Raw genomic sequence first — 14,203 nt, forward strand, 5'->3', positions numbered from 1 at the left:
CCTACCTGAGCACAACCCCCCTCATCCTCCCCCCAACTCCAAGTCCAGCCACTGGGTGTAACGACTTTAACAGGATATCTATGGGGAGCCAGATTAGATAGTACAGTGGATTGTACAATGATTTTTTCTAAATTTGAAATGAGGCTCATTTCTGGTATAAGAATCAAAGTATTTAAGGTAGATTTTGCTAGTTAGTTAGATGGCTTTGTGCACTTTGTGTATTTAGAGTTTAGAACAAGGTTTAAAGTAATTAAAGGGTTTTGGAGGTCATCAGAAACACTGTAACTTAAATAAGACCTGGCTGGTTTGCAGTAGAGTCGATGGCATAAGATTATGTCATCGGCATAAAAAATAGACATTGTAGTACTCAGCTGGAAAATATCAATAATGATAAATGATAATAAAAACTCTGTTAAGAGTTGACAAGTGATTTTTTGGATTTTAGAAAGACAGGGAATCTTACTGGCCGACTGAACAGGAATCAATACAAGTTTATCTTTTAAATTTTCATTTCAACTTATTTTCACTTTTCTGTTTTTCAGATTATGTCTGATACACAATGAAAGTGTAATAGAGATAAATAATGCAAGTGTAGATGTATGTCTGCGATTCAGGACAAATATAATTATCCTGCTTTTGTCCGAGAAAGGTTGTGAGTAAACATTGTCAACTGTGATGGAGTCTACATGAACAAATAGATGCTTTTTATGGACAGCAAATGCAATCTCAAATTCACAACGCCTGAGTTCTGATCATTTTATATCAAGGTCAAAACTTTAGCTTGAGGCTAAATGGCAGAGAATTTAAAGCCTTTGTTCTTAAAAAATCTTTTGTGTACAGTCAATACTGGCTTGGTTCAACCGAGAGTGGAAAAAGATTCAACAGCAAATATACGACGAAACGCCGAATGGCCGACCATGTGGGTAATGGGGGCAATAGTACTGATCAGTACTATTTCTCTGCTGTAAAATGCCTGTGGCTCTGTTTACTCTCCCTCGTTTCAAGGTTAAACCTTTTTGGATGGTTTATATCTGTGCCTCGCTTAGGATGTGCTTTACATGACAGATGTGGTTGAATAAATGCATTAAAACGTACGTTTGTTACAACACATCCACTCTGGATGCAATTAAATCCCACAACAAGTGATAGTAATAGTGGGAGTTGTTATTCCACTTGTGCCAAGAGTACAGTAGGCTTTCAACTCAGAATGGACAACTGTGGCGAGATAGCATATAAACTGCAATTATGGGAGGCTTTTATGGGTGAAGTTCCTCTCTATGATTCAATATGAAAGTGATGAAGAGAGTGAAGAAAGCATCGAAGTGGGTAATGAAAAGACAAAAGAGGGCAGCACGTAAAAGCATTGGTGGAATAAATGGCAGCTATAAGTACAAATGCACGCACGATAAAAAGTAAATAAATAAATAAATAAAGATAAAGTAAAATGGGTTTGGTGGGAAATCAAACACATGAAAATCACAAAACATGTATCACGTCAAGGCAAAGCTTTCAGATAAGACACCGCCAGAGAGCCAACTCAAAGACGCTTGTCAAAACCTTAAGAGGTGGAATAATGCATAGATAAAAAGCTGATAAGAGATTAGTACAGGACAGACAAAGGGACTTTTGTGTGGTACCTAAATCTGTGGAGCATACAGGTCAGGTCACTCCTCACGGCTGTTGACACTGACAATATAAGAGGTACCTGTGATGAAAACAGAGACGTTAGAGACAGAAACATAACATCATGTAGCGAGTGGACACAGCACCAAAGCAGATTATCACTTACATCACAATAAACACTGAAACACAGACCTGATGTAGGTGAAGTACGACACAGTCATGATGGACGAGGGAAACTTAGAGATTATGTGAAATAAAAGTTAACAAGTGTTTAGTGAATCTGTTTAATCATAGGTAATATCTGCGGGTCTTTGAGGCCTTCTGCCGGGAAATTAATACCTGTTTTACAGACCAGACAACTACATCATCATAATTGATTAATCAAAAGAAATCACTAATATAATGGATAATGAAAAAAATCATTATTGCTGCCCTAGTTAGGAAAGAAGATTGATTACACTCTCATATCTATACACTAAATATGAAGCTACAGCCAGGAGACGGTTAGCTTAGCTTAGCATAAAGACTGGAAGCAGGGGGAAATAGCTAGCCTGATAGAAGATAACAAAAACACTCACACCTGTCAGCACCTCTGAAGGTGTTAGGTATTTTTTAATTTTTGTTTAATTTGCACAAAAAACCAAAGTGTAAATATGTCAAGTTGGGTTTAATTTTGGCTTGTTATGTTATTTGTTTTCTTATTGAGAGTTAGATGAGAAGATCAACACCATTCACATGTCTGTATATTACCAAGCAGCAACCTCTAGGGCTGAAAAACCAAGCCGACACTCAGGTGTCAAAAACTGCTGTTCTTCTAATGACCACTTGAGTCTGGCTGCAAAAGCGAGTCAATCCTCATTGACTCCCATATTAAAATGTCCAACTTTACAGCAGAAATAAACATGTTTACAGCCTGGTACAACAGCAGTTTTAGTCTCTAGCGCTAATTTCCTTCATTCATTGAAGTCTCTGCTCCACACACGCACCACCTCTTTGCCTATTTTTGGATTAGCTGGGAGTTAGGCCACATATGAAGCCACCATTTGCAGCTAGCTAAGTTAGCTTAGCATAAAGACAAGGAACAAGGGGAAACAGCTAGCCTGGCTCTCGCTTTACACTGGCCACTCACACTGGTTAGCTTTACAGGTGTTTGCAGGCTGATTTTGTTCCCTTTGTTACCAGGTTTTGCTGTGTTTCCCCCGTTTCCTCTGTTTCCTCCTCCCTCGTGTGTGTGTGTGTGTAGGTGTGTGTGTGTGTTGTGGGCATGGCTTCATTCACCTGGCTCCTGGCACCACGCCACACCTGTTAGTAATCATCTCATTAACCTGCAGTTCAAGAGCCCCGGCTCTCCTTCCACTCATTGACATATTGTTCAGTTGGCTCAGTGGTAGCTTTACATAGTCGAGTGTTTCTTTGTGCCTCCCGCTAACCTGTTATCTCGCATTGCATGCACACCCTCCTTTCCTCCACCTGCAAGACTCTGACATTCCCTCCACTCCTCTACCTGCCATCACCAGTGCCCCTCTCATACCTTTATCTAACCATAGACTCAATAAACTCACACCTAAAATCAGTCTGTGTCTGTGTCTGCTCTTGGTACCGAACAAAACTAAGCCCTCACAGATCAGTATGCTAAGCTACGTTAGCCAGCTGCTGGTGTTAGCGTCACAGTGGTATCAGTCCTCTAAGAAATCTAAAATAGATATGTTCCCAAAATGTCATAACATTTCTTTTAAAGGTTTTATTTTTCACCTGTGAATAGATATTACCTGGTTCTCCCCTGTTCCCAGTCTTTATGCAAAGCTAAGCTAACAGTGACTGTGACATTAACCTTCTTATGATTAAGTGATTAAGCTTATTTCCAGAAATTGTCAGACTATTCCTTTAAGCTTTTAGTAGAGCTGAACTCTGTGGGCGTTGAATTTCCCTCCTATTTGCATATGCCTAAGACCATTGACTCAAAAGAGCGCGTTGATTTATTATTTTTTTTACCTGTCTGAAACACACACCTACCCTCCTCTTTTGAGTCATGAATGCTTTTTGTCTTTGCACCAACAGACCTGGATAAAACCAAACAATACCTCAAGAGAGGAGGAAATGAATGCTGAACCAGATACCTCAGCAAGAGGAAGTGGCAAAGTGTGCAGAGCAGCTTTCAGGCTGCACGGTGACAGTGGGGCTAAACAGAGAGCGTCTTTGTTTGGATGTGAAAGGCACGCCAGGTTAGATTCAACATTCGAGCGATTTGTGACGTACTAGTTAAAGCGATGGCCGAACGTCCTCTGACACAGAATGCAAATCACTTCTTTCCCAACGTTCATGTTAACACTCAGCAACATGTGTTGAGGTGCCTGCCAACAGCAACTGAGAATAAACATATTAAATCTCTGCCTCATAGGAAGAGGAACCAGCTCTGTATGGGAAGTTAAACAAGACAGGAATGACCAAAGACCTGAAATAAGCAAATAGTCCCAACACTTTTTTCTTTGCATGTGCAGGGAAGAGTTTCTGACTTACTTTTGTTGGAACTGAGGGTGAACGAAAAGCTGCAGTTACAGGCAGACTCTTGGTGAGCTGAGTGTTGTGTTGAGCCACCAGTTTATTCAGTGAGTCAGAGATTTGTGGCCAGAGGTTTAAGTTGAGGCCACAAAGGCAGATTCTGAAGCAGCTGAAAAGAGCAGCTTGAAGTCTTTGGCTGACAAGACGTGACAACAGGTGGAAATCTGTCTGATTCTGAGACAGCAGACAGAGAAGGGATTGCATAAGGGCGGCTACTTCCACATTATCTAGAGCTCTGAGAATATTTCTTTAAAGCTCCAGGAACAGTAAATAAACACATCCTCTCCAAAAAAAGTGGCTAAGTTCTCATTAATGAGGCCAAACAGTGATAAACAGGTTATTTTATATAATGTTCTGAACTTTAACTGGTCAGTCAGTGTAACTCTGGACGCTGGGATGCAGTTGTAAGACACATTACTGACCGGTGTTTGACGGCTAGTTTGGTATGTGACACATGGATGAGCAACAAATGATGTGTCTCCCCCTCCCCCTCCAGATCAGAGTAATTCTGTGAGAATGTGACACAGTGGTGAGGAGGTGAAATGAATAAACTAACTCTATAGCGCCACCCACAGACACATTAGTCCTTTGAGTTTCAGCAGAAACAGAGCAGGCAGTGTAATTTATTTTCAGCTCATCTGTGCGTGACTAATAGATGGAAGAAGTGGAACTGATTCATTTTCCCACCCGTCATTTGATATTGGTGATTAAAAAAGGAACTTGAAACTGTTTTTGTGAGACAGTGAAGGTGTCTGAGCTGACTGAATGTCATGTGTCCTTTAAGTTAATTGTAATTGTGCCAATTAGTGCTAGAACAAGTAGTCGATTATTCGATTTGTTAACTGACAGAAAACCAGTCAACAGTAAGTCTGATAACTGATCAATTGTTCATTTAATGAGCAGAGATGCCAGACATTTCTCTGGTTCTGGTTCTTTTTTCTGACCTCCTGTCTTTTCCTCTTGTGCCTTTATAATTTAAACTTTTCCGCTGCTATGATTTCTGACTTAATACCTGCAAGACTAACGACTCCACCTTGAATCTCAGCTGCACTTTATATTCAGGAACAATTAGCAAATGTGAGCAACGCTAACACGTTAAACTAAGATGGTGAACAAGGTAAACATTATACCTGCTAAACATCTGCATGTTAACATTGTCATTTTTAGCATGTTAGCATGTTACACTTAGCATTTAGCTCAAAGCACTGCTGTGTGCAGACTCACAGAGCTGCTAGCATGGCTGTAGATTGTCTTGTTATTAAACAATTAATCACTTAATTGAAAAAATGATCAGTAATGAAATCATTTGCTAGGACTCAGGATGGTTATATAATTAGCTGCTGGAGCCTTGTGGAGGACTAATACACAAGACATAGGCGATAGGAGGAACTTGATGACAATAACAAGAGATTTTCTCTAACATCTCAAAGACAAGCTGCTGTGTTGGTACTCACCCGACATAGACGGTGGGTAGGAAGGACCATCTTTTTATTGGAAAATCCCCACCACCTACAAAGGTATCGTTTTCTGCACATTTCTGCTCTCCGACTTTGCAGCAAAGTTTGCTGTGGGTGAAAACAAAACGAGTTTCCTCTCAGGTTTCAATAAAGACAAGTATCATCATCATCATCATCATCATCATCACTGCATCAGATGTAGGTATGAAAACACTCAACTATGATTTGCTCTTAAAAACTTCATGTCTTTAATCTCATTTCCTATAAATGTCTGACCGGTTGAAAAGACTTTTATCTGAAGGCAGGAGGTGATAAGTTACACTTGGGATGTTTATCCCATAAGTGAAGCTAACCTAAGAAATGTGTACATATATATGACTCATCAGAAAGTTAGAGTATCTACACGTCTGCCAAGTTCTGATTATCTCTTGATTGCCAGACATTTATGCTGAAAAGCTTTTTATGTGTTTAAGGACATAAAGGAAACACGTGGAGTTTGTAATATGGTGTATCTATGTGTAAAGTCTGAATGGTGTTTTTCAAGTAATTTGCTTCTATAATTAGACAAAAAAAAACTTTCATACATTAAGTGAATCAAACCTCATCTCATTTTACTCACCATTTTGATCACTAAAGAACCTTGTGTAATGGTAATGAAGTAGACATTACTATTATTATTAGAATAAGTATTTATACTAGTAGTAATACTACAGTATTAGTATTAATAATGTATTTTAAAACAACAAATGTTTGTGTGGACTGACAAACTAATGTAAAAAGGGTCTTGAACAGGATTTAAAGTGCTAACAGTGAGAAAAAACCTGCTGGTGAGAGGTAAAGTGTTCCACAGCTGGGGGCCAACAATGGAAAATGTTCCATCATCCTTGGATTTTAAACTTGGACAACAAAAAGGAGAATATGAGCTAAGGATTTGAGGATCAATGTGGTGGATTACAGGCTGAGGAGGTAAGAAATGTAAACTGCTGACTTGACTTCACACAGCTCTTCTCTAAAAGGTAACACAGGAGCTAAGTTTATGGCCATCTTGCTCCGCTTGCCTCCTCACTGACTGCGTGCGTTCAGAGTGAATTACTTTTGGTTTGACATTTAATTAACAACCTATACAGACAAGCCCAAAGCAAAAGACCACCATGTCCTTCTGTTGGCAGGATGGTTAAGCTACTAAACCTGAATCATAACTTGTACCACGTGTGTAAGCATACTGTTAGTATGGGTGTAGTATGGGTGTGCACTGATACAGCATAAGAAAGGAAAAACAAACCGCACAGCTGCTGGAGGCTGAAATGACAAATTTCTGGGGTTCACAGTTCAGTGAAAGTAAAAAGTTACAAACTTACACAGTCATGTTACTGGAAGAGAAGTTTCTCACTTTTACTCAACTATTGCAACTATGATTTACTGTTACAGCATCATCCACAGTCAATTTAACTTTAGCTACTACAGCATCTCTTTGTGTAACATGTGCCTGCCACAGTGTCTATTCAAATTTGAAACCTAAACCAACAGTCCCAGAGTGAATTAAAGGACTACTGCTAATTGCTAGTAGAATGCCACAGTAAGATATATGTACTGTATAATTTAAAAAACTTAAAAAAAAATCCAACCAGGCACTAAAATACGTCATTATCTGGATCAGTTAGGATAAAACTGAGAAACATTATTGTCAGTAATACGGTGAAATTCAAATAATAATGATTAAATGAATCAATGACTGAAAAATAAAAGGACTGAAAGAAGAAATGAATAAACTGTGGTGTTATAAATTTGGACGCGGCGCCATCTTGTGGTGGATAATTACCAGTGTGTGCTTCCGCCATTGTTTACGTAATATCCGGTTGTGCAGCAGCCATTTTGTCTGTTCGGGCAAGTCTACCCTTACGGTTGCGAACTGCAGTTCCACCTTTGGAAACATTTTGAAATGTTATTGTGGCATTTCTAATTCATGTGATCTCCCACCTGAACGGCGTATAAAATCTGTATCTCGATTTTACACGTCCGAGGAGGACCTTCCTCTTCGAGAGAAATCCCTAATTGTGAAAAACGCGGGTCGGCTGAGACATGTCGTGTGAAGAAAGCTACTTGGCCATCATTCGGTATCTGACTGATGAACGGGAGCCATATGCGCCGGGGACGCCCGGTAACACCAAGAGAAAAATACGAAAAGCGGCTACTTGCTACGTCGTGAGGAACGGGACTTTGTTTTACCAGCGTCGACTGAAGGGGCAGAATGATTTCACGGAGCTGGAGGTGGTGCTGCAGGACGGCCGGAGGAGGGAACTTATCAGCGAGGCGCACATTATGGAAGGAGGGGAGCACCTCAATCAGCAACTCACCTGGGAGTTCATCTCTCAGAAGTACTGGTGGAGAGGTAAGACACTGAGACTCGGTATCGTGGCTAGGAGGGAGGCAGTCACCGAAATCAGTCGGAGAACCGATGTAAACATGAGTCTGCAACATAATACACACGAACACCACCCGTCTCCAGCCAGCACAGCTGCTCTCTGTCTCCATCTAGTGGTTAGTTCAAGTGCTTTATGGGCATCTGTAATCAGAGCTGCATTGAGAATTCATTTTAACAACGTATAAAGACGAGGAGACGTTGTTATTTAAATAACATCGGAAAACTACATGATTGCACGTGAATGCACCATTTACACTTTTCAAACGGCCTTTGTTCCTGAACAAAATTTGACAGGAAGAAAAATTGTACAAAGGGCAATTATATTAGCATTTAAAGCAATCAAATCCACTGGTTTCAGCGCCTCAAATGTGAATATATTCATGTTTTCTTTGTTTTCTATGATAGTAGATTAAATATCTTTGTAGTTTGTGTAAATCAGACAAAACAAGCAATTTGTCAACTTAGGTTTTGGGGCGTTTTGATGGGCATTTTATGCTGTTTTCTAATATCTTATAGATAAAATTATTAACTAACTAATAATTTCGAAATAGAAATAATTTTTAGTTAAAGCCCCACTAAGATTTAGCCTACCCATATTGATATAAATAGGGTGGACAAAATATTGAAAAACTTCCCAATGTAATGCATTACAATTCAACAACAGCACCACAAAAGCCTCTAAAAACAGGAAACAGGATGGCTGGTTGTCGGCTGCGAGTGATTTGTTCCCTCTCCGACGCCCTCAGGTATCCTGAAGAATGTGAAAGACCACATCAGAGAGTGTGGTCAGTGTCAAAGCCGGCGCAGTGCTGATGACGGCTCTGGACCGCGACTCTTTTCCCGACCAGGTAGACGCAAGGCGGCTGCCAATGTGAATGATGAGGAAGAGGAGGAAGAAGAGGAAGAGGAGGGAGATGATAGTTTGTTTTCCACTGACTCATCCTCTCATCTGAGATCCAAGTTGGCAAAGACGATGCCCAAGCATGAACTGGTCTTTGTGAGTCTCAGAAGTGTCATTTCAGTCCTTACAACCACAACAGTGTGATACTGACTGACCTACAGTCGAGTGTTTTGTTGATGGAGTCTTGTGTGCGCTCTTTCCAGGTGGACAGCAAGGGCGAGGTGAATCAGTTCCTGCCCAAACACAGCCAGACCATGTTGGACAAACTCAACCAGCAGCGTCTCAGCAATCACTTCTGTGACATCACGCTGCTGATTGAAGGAGAGGAGTACCGAGCTCACAAGGCCGTGTTGGCAGCGTGCAGCGAATACTTCAACGAGCTCTTCTTTGAGAAGGGGGCTGTGTCCACACACGAAGCCGTGGTCGACCTCTCTGGTGAGCGTCAGTTTGTTCATTTCTCTGCTGAATGCTCTGCTCATTGTCTCAGTTTTAACCTTCAGTCTTCTCCCTCCAGGTTTCACCAAAGCTAGCTTCCTCCCGCTGCTGGACTTTGCCTACACTTCCATGCTTACCTTTAATTTCTGCATTATGGCAGATATCGCCAACCTCGCCCGGCATTTGCTGATGACAGAGGTGTTGCAGATTTGTGAGTCTGTGCATAAGCAGGTGGAGGAACAGAAGCTGACGGTGTATCAAAGAGGAGACGTGCACACCGTGGTGTCCAGTCAGTCGGCTTCTCAGGAAGGCTTAAAGGACGAGTCTGCTGCGTACACGGTGACCATACAGAGTGACGGCAGGGCGTTGGTCACACAGGGCGGTGTGGCTACTGTAACAGGCGAGCCTTTGGCTTTTGTTGAACCCTCCAAAGAGACCTTCATCCAGCAGCCGATGACAGTTGTTGCTGACGCTGTCGAGGGAGACAAAGTACATGATGGGGAGGCCGGTCAGGATGAAGCCGTGGCTCTGCTCGCTCACAGCGGACAGGCCGAGCCAGGAGAGACTGTCACTCTTATCTCACACAGTGCAGAGGGAATGGAGGGGGAGACGATGACTGTGGTCACCCACAGCGGACAGGCCGGGGCCAGCGAGTCCCTCGCTGTGGTGTCAGCCTGCCTGGCGATGGAGCAGCCACAGGTCGCTGAAGCAGGAGCCTTTGTTATTAATGTGGACCCTGACAAAGTGACGTCATCAGAGGTCGTCAAACTCGCATCTGTAGCCGCTGCTGAAGCAGCAGCAGCAGCAGCAGCAGCAGCAGCAGTAGCAGCGCCTCAGGAGAAGGTGGAATCAGCACCTACACCACAGAAACGCAAACGAGGGCGTCCAGCCAAGGTGAAGAAGGAGGTGGAGGTAGAGGAGTTTGCACCACTGGAGGAGGAGGATCCCTCTGCTGACGAAGGTCAGGCAGACAAGCACGAGATGTCAGATGACCCCAACAAAAGACGACTCCGGCAGCGCTCCATAGCTGAGGGCGGTTATGCTCGGCTTCATATGGGGCTGGAGGAGGAAGAGGAGGGGAAGAAAAGTTCAACCCCACCACGAGCCACCACCCCTAAGGTACATCATTATATTGCAATTGACATTTTTCCATCACATTTTGTTAAGAGTGAAAAATTGTTCAAATAGATAAATATCTTTTTAGCTGGCTCCGAGGCCTGGGAAGAGGGGAAGACCACCAAAGCAGCCAGTGGAGAATCAAGTTGAAGGACCGTCTGTGTCTGAATCTGGAGCTGAACCAGAGGCCGGCGCCGTGGAGGGAACGGCAGCCGGAGAGCTCAACGCAGAGGAGGCTGCGACGAAGGCGGCAGAGCCAGAGACTGGACCCAGCCAGGATAAACCCCCAGCAGAGAGCGCCGTGGATGGAGAGCACACGTGCTCCGAGTGCGGCATGTCCTTCCAAAGACGCTACTCCCTCATCATGCACACGCTAAAACACGAGAAGGCTCGCGGATACAAGTGCAATGTAAGTATATGTGCTGGTCAGTGCGTCACGTTTCACTGGTAATGTTCTCAGCAGGTTCTCACCATGATGTTCCCGTGTCCTCGTAGCTGTGTAGTAAGGAGTTCCAGTACGCCACCTCGCTCCGCGCCCACCACGCCCGACACAAGCAGCTCAGCAGCCAGCGAGCGCCCATCGCCAAATCCTCGGTCGAGCAGGGCTCCGAGGGGAAGGTGCACAGCAGTTTGGATGACAAGACTTCACTGCCTTATACCAAGAGAGAATTCGTGTGCGACATCTGCGGGAAGACCTTACCGAAGCTGTACTCCCTGCGGATCCACATGCTGAATCACACGGGCGTGCGTCCTCACTCCTGTAAGGTCTGCGGCAAGACGTTCGCCCACAAGCACAGCCTGAAGATGCACCGGGCGCTGCACGACGTCACCAAACAGTTCCAGTGCGAGTTCTGTAAGAAGTCGTTCGTGAGCAAGAGGAGCATGGAGGAGCACACCAGCCTCCACACAGGTCCGTACACACTGTTCTCACACATTAGCAAACAGTTACACCAGCGCCACTGAAAGTTCTTGTTTCTGATTGGCTGGTGGTTTAATAATATGTCTGTTCTTGTAGGTCAAGTTGTAAAAATTTCTCTGTCCTGATTTAAAAGAGAAATATGATTTAGGGACTGAGACTGAGGCAGAGAAACACATGAATGTTATTGTTCCACACATTTTTCATGCAGTATCTCGACGAGAGGGTAGTTTTGGTTTTTATTTGTCTGGAGCTTTGAGATTTCCAGCACAGTGGAGGTGATTGGAATATGTTTGTTTTGCTCACAGCATTCAAACGAATGACATGAAACTTCCAGCAGGAAATGTGCCGTCAGTTATCCAGAGCAACAGCCTCTGCAGACAGATGTTACATTTCAAAGCTGTGACCATTTTAAAAAAACTTCCATCCCTCTCCTTTGTATCGTGGAAGGAGTTCAGAGCTCGTGATCTGAAAACAGATGAAGCTGAAACTCTTTACACGGCTGGATGAAAGCAAAAAATAATCGTCACAGTCACTTTAGTAGCTTTTTTTTTTTTTCTGGAGCCTTCAACTAAAGTACATTTCTTCTGTGAATCATTTCACTTTGTTCTCATGACTCATCGCTGTGAGATAAAGCTGGTGTCTGGACCTTGACAAAGGTTTATTTGCTCCTGATGATACTTTCAAAGTAAAAACAAAGGCTTGAAAGTGCAACAATGCTTTTGTCCTTAAGAGTAACTACTGCTCTCCTGCTTGAACTGAACTTTAACGCTGAAGTGATGAACGTTTTTATATAATGTACGCGAACTGAGCCTTTAAATTCCAAGCGAACGGCTCAGATAGGAGCATAAATTAAACCAATAACATGAAGTTGTTTTCCCTGTTCACCATAAACTACATGCACAGGTGAATCAAAGTACCTCTGCAACACGTGCGGAGCAACTTTTCATCGAGCCTCGGCTCTGAGCAAACACCTGAAGAAGCACCAGCCCAAACCCGACGTCCGTCCATACGCCTGTGCTCAGTGAGTAACCGCTCAGTCTTCACAGGAGCCGAGGTGAGCTTTAAATATATTTTACTCACTCCACTTCATCCCTCCTGCAGCTGCGATAAGAGGTTCTATGAAGCAAAAGATCTCCAGCAGCACATGAATAAACACATGGGCCTGAAGCCCTTCCAGTGCCAGGTGTGTGGGAAGTGCTACAGCTGGAAGAAGGACTGGTACTCCCACGTCAAGTCCCACAGCGTGGCCGAGCCCTTCAAGTAAGTCTCTCAGACCTGACGCACCACATTCTGCTTGCGCCAACACGGCGGCGTATTAAACGTGTGGATGTGTCTTGCTCAGGTGTAACGTGTGTGGGAAGGAGTTCTTTGAGAAGGCTCTGTTCAGGAGGCACGTTAAAAAGGCCACGCACGGGAAGAAAGGCCGAGTCAAGCAGAACCTGGAGAGGGAGTGTGAGCAGTGTGGCAGGAAGTTCACTCAGCTCCGAGAGTATCGACGCCACATCAACAACCACCAGGGTGAGAGTCTGACTGTGTGTGTGTGTGTGTGGGATCGTTCATATGACTTTGTTGTTACGGTGCTGATGTTTTTTTTTTTTTTTTGTCCCCTCTCTTCAGGAGTGAAGCCATTTGAGTGTCTGACTTGTGGCGTTGCCTGGGCCGACGCCCGCTCTCTAAAGCGTCACGTCCGCACGCACACGGGGGAGCGGCCGTACGTGTGCCCCATGTGCCAGGAGGCCCACATCGATGCACGCACTCTGCGTAAACACATGGCCAAGTACCACAGCGACAACCTCCCCGGCAAGATCATGCTGGAGAAAGACACCCTCCAGTTCCACAACCAGGGCACCCAGGTGGAGCACGCCGTCAGCATCCTGGCGTCCGACCTGCCTCCTGAGCTCCGCCCCGCCCAGCAGCCGCCCTCAGAGGAGATAGAGACGGTGCTGATCACGGAGGAGACGGTGGAGGCCGTGGAGGCCGTGCAGGCTGTTCAGGCTGTGACCGACGGCTCCGTGGCCACGCTCTCAGATCAGGGCATCATGCAGGTGGTGAACTACGTCCTGGCCCAGCAGGCCCTCACAGGCGGGAAACTGGAGGAAGCGCCCGAGGTGATCCAGACCATGGAGGTGGAGGTGGCTCACGTGGCCGAAGTCGAATAACCTCCCACACAGACTGATCACATTGTTTCTCTCAGTCTGTATAAAATGTAACAGAATGTAAAAAGATGCTTATTTTTCTGAAAATGTAAATAATGTAAGTGAATGAGTATTTACTGTATCTGTGTGTGAGTGTGTGTTTGTGTGTGCACGCACGCACTCACATTTCTGTTGTGTGTAAATAGCCTAGATATACATTAGCGGCCTACAGTAACAAGAATAACTGATAAGTTACACGTCTGTTAAATTTGGTGCTCAGGAGAAATAAAGGTAGAAGGAAGAGTCAACATGTTTCATCTCGTCACGTCTCGAGTCTGTAAGAGACTTCACTGTAGCCTCAGTCACCACGGCTGTGGGCTCAGTTACGCCCCCTAGTGTCAGCTTGAAGGATCAGCAAATAAAAGAAAAATGCCTACATTAATTATTTGTTCTCTGTTGTTGTCACCGTCAAGTTTTTTGTTTGCAGGAACTTTTCTTTGCACTAGATATTGTATATTTAAGGGAGGGAGTGATGTACTGAAAATCAGCACGGCTGTGATTCGGTCCTGAGATACTGAGTACAGCTGATATTCAGTACATCACTCCGTCTCGTGTGAAGCTGCTTTTCTACAACAG

At 44.0% G+C, this 14,203-nt stretch overlaps 1 protein-coding gene across 1 annotated transcript; it reads left to right on the forward strand.

The window, feature by feature from the left end:
- The first annotated feature begins 7,442 nt into the window (after positions 1 to 7,442).
- zbtb11 (zinc finger and BTB domain containing 11) lies at positions 7,443 to 14,003 on the forward strand. The gene is made up of 10 exons (XM_056377684.1): positions 7,443 to 8,028; positions 8,808 to 9,058; positions 9,166 to 9,397; positions 9,477 to 10,516; positions 10,602 to 10,922; positions 11,009 to 11,423; positions 12,336 to 12,453; positions 12,534 to 12,692; positions 12,775 to 12,950; positions 13,050 to 14,003. Exons 1-10 carry the CDS (start codon positions 7,719 to 7,721, stop codon positions 13,589 to 13,591), a joined length of 3,564 nt encoding a protein of 1,187 aa, XP_056233659.1. The 5' UTR covers positions 7,443 to 7,718; the 3' UTR covers positions 13,592 to 14,003.
- The last annotated feature ends 200 nt before the right edge of the window (positions 14,004 to 14,203 follow it).

The sequence above is a fragment of the Seriola aureovittata genome, chromosome 6, assembly GCF_021018895.1.
Source record: "Seriola aureovittata isolate HTS-2021-v1 ecotype China chromosome 6, ASM2101889v1, whole genome shotgun sequence".
NCBI lineage: Eukaryota > Metazoa > Chordata > Actinopteri > Carangiformes > Carangidae > Seriola > Seriola aureovittata.

Excerpts from the sequence above, each read along its gene's own strand:
- zbtb11 (XM_056377684.1), top strand. The coding sequence starts at position 7,719 with ATGTCGTGTGAAGAAAGCTACTTGGCCATCATTCGGTATCTGACTGAT. Across the intron at positions 10,923-11,008 it reads CTCGCGGATACAAGTGCAAT|CTGTGTAGTAAGGAGTTCCA; the intron begins GTAAGTATATGT and ends GTGTCCTCGTAG. Across the intron at positions 12,454-12,533 it reads CGTCCATACGCCTGTGCTCA|CTGCGATAAGAGGTTCTATG; the intron begins GTGAGTAACCGC and ends TCCCTCCTGCAG.